This window comes from Macadamia integrifolia, chromosome 10 (assembly GCF_013358625.1).
Source record: "Macadamia integrifolia cultivar HAES 741 chromosome 10, SCU_Mint_v3, whole genome shotgun sequence".
NCBI classification, from domain to species: Eukaryota; Viridiplantae; Streptophyta; class Magnoliopsida; order Proteales; family Proteaceae; genus Macadamia; species Macadamia integrifolia.
Window position 1 is genome coordinate 14,636,213 of NC_056566.1, and position 962 is coordinate 14,637,174.

Genomic DNA, 962 nt, shown 5'->3' on the forward strand with positions numbered 1-962 from the left:
TTCTGTTTAGCATATTGTAACCATTTATGTTATCATCCATCACAAGTAGGATCACTCAAAAACAAAAAAAAAAAATTAAGGACTAAACTACCAATCCTTTCACCAATCCTGGCCTACTTTCGACAAAAAGAAACAGTGTAAATATGCCTTGTCAGTATTTTCTTTTTGTTAAGGGGGGGGGGGGGGTAGTATGAGTTTATCAACAGATCAAGCTCTGCCAATCCCAAAATGACTTGGCTGAGTTGCTCAATCCAACCCTAATACTTGAAACAATGGAGAAGGAATCTCACTATTCACTGGTAGATGCCACAAGGCTATATAACATATCATGATTTTGCAATGAAGAAAAATATATTAAAAAAAAAAAAACCCTGCAAAAGATTAAAATTCAGAAAGCAATTCAACAGATTATAACCAAGTCAAATCGATGAAAAAAGTAAGCAGGAAACAACCTTTGGAGCTGAGACACATGTAAAATCAGGGATTGAACACGTGACATTGCTCATAAGTCTGCAAATTGCTGTCAGAAGAAGTATCAATAAAGTATGTATAACAAGCATTTCATATATGAGCTAAGGAAAGATGAATATATGCTGAAATAAAAACTGAGCAAAAAAGCATTTCATATACAAACAAGGATTAAAATAAGATGCAAACTTTTTGACTGCAAAATAAATAAAAACATTTATTGTAAAGAAATTATGAATGAGTCAAAACACTTCATACAAACAAGGATTAACTACCAAGAAACCTTTTTGAGGGTAGAAGAGATAACAGAGTGCATACAAAATAACGGCAGAAACTCAAAACCAGTATTTCACATAAGGGCAGAATGCCAGAATGTCAAAAAAATCGAGTGGAGTATTTATGTAAGAGAAGAATCTCAAAATCAGCATGGTTCACAGAGAGGCTCGGTAAAATCATCTTTCAAATAGCTAAAGCAACAAAAAGATGCACCCCAC

General features: G+C 33.7%; 1 protein-coding gene across 1 annotated transcript in view; it reads right to left on the minus strand.

The window, feature by feature from the left end:
• The window catches only part of LOC122092237 (DNA mismatch repair protein MSH1, mitochondrial), a 51,510-nt gene that overhangs the window by 23,653 nt on the left and 26,895 nt on the right, over positions 1 to 962 (minus strand). Inside the window, exon 9 of the mRNA XM_042662572.1 lies at positions 423 to 520. Within this exon, the coding sequence (XP_042518506.1) occupies positions 423 to 520 (98 nt within the window). The remainder of the gene's footprint in view (positions 1 to 422; positions 521 to 962) is intronic.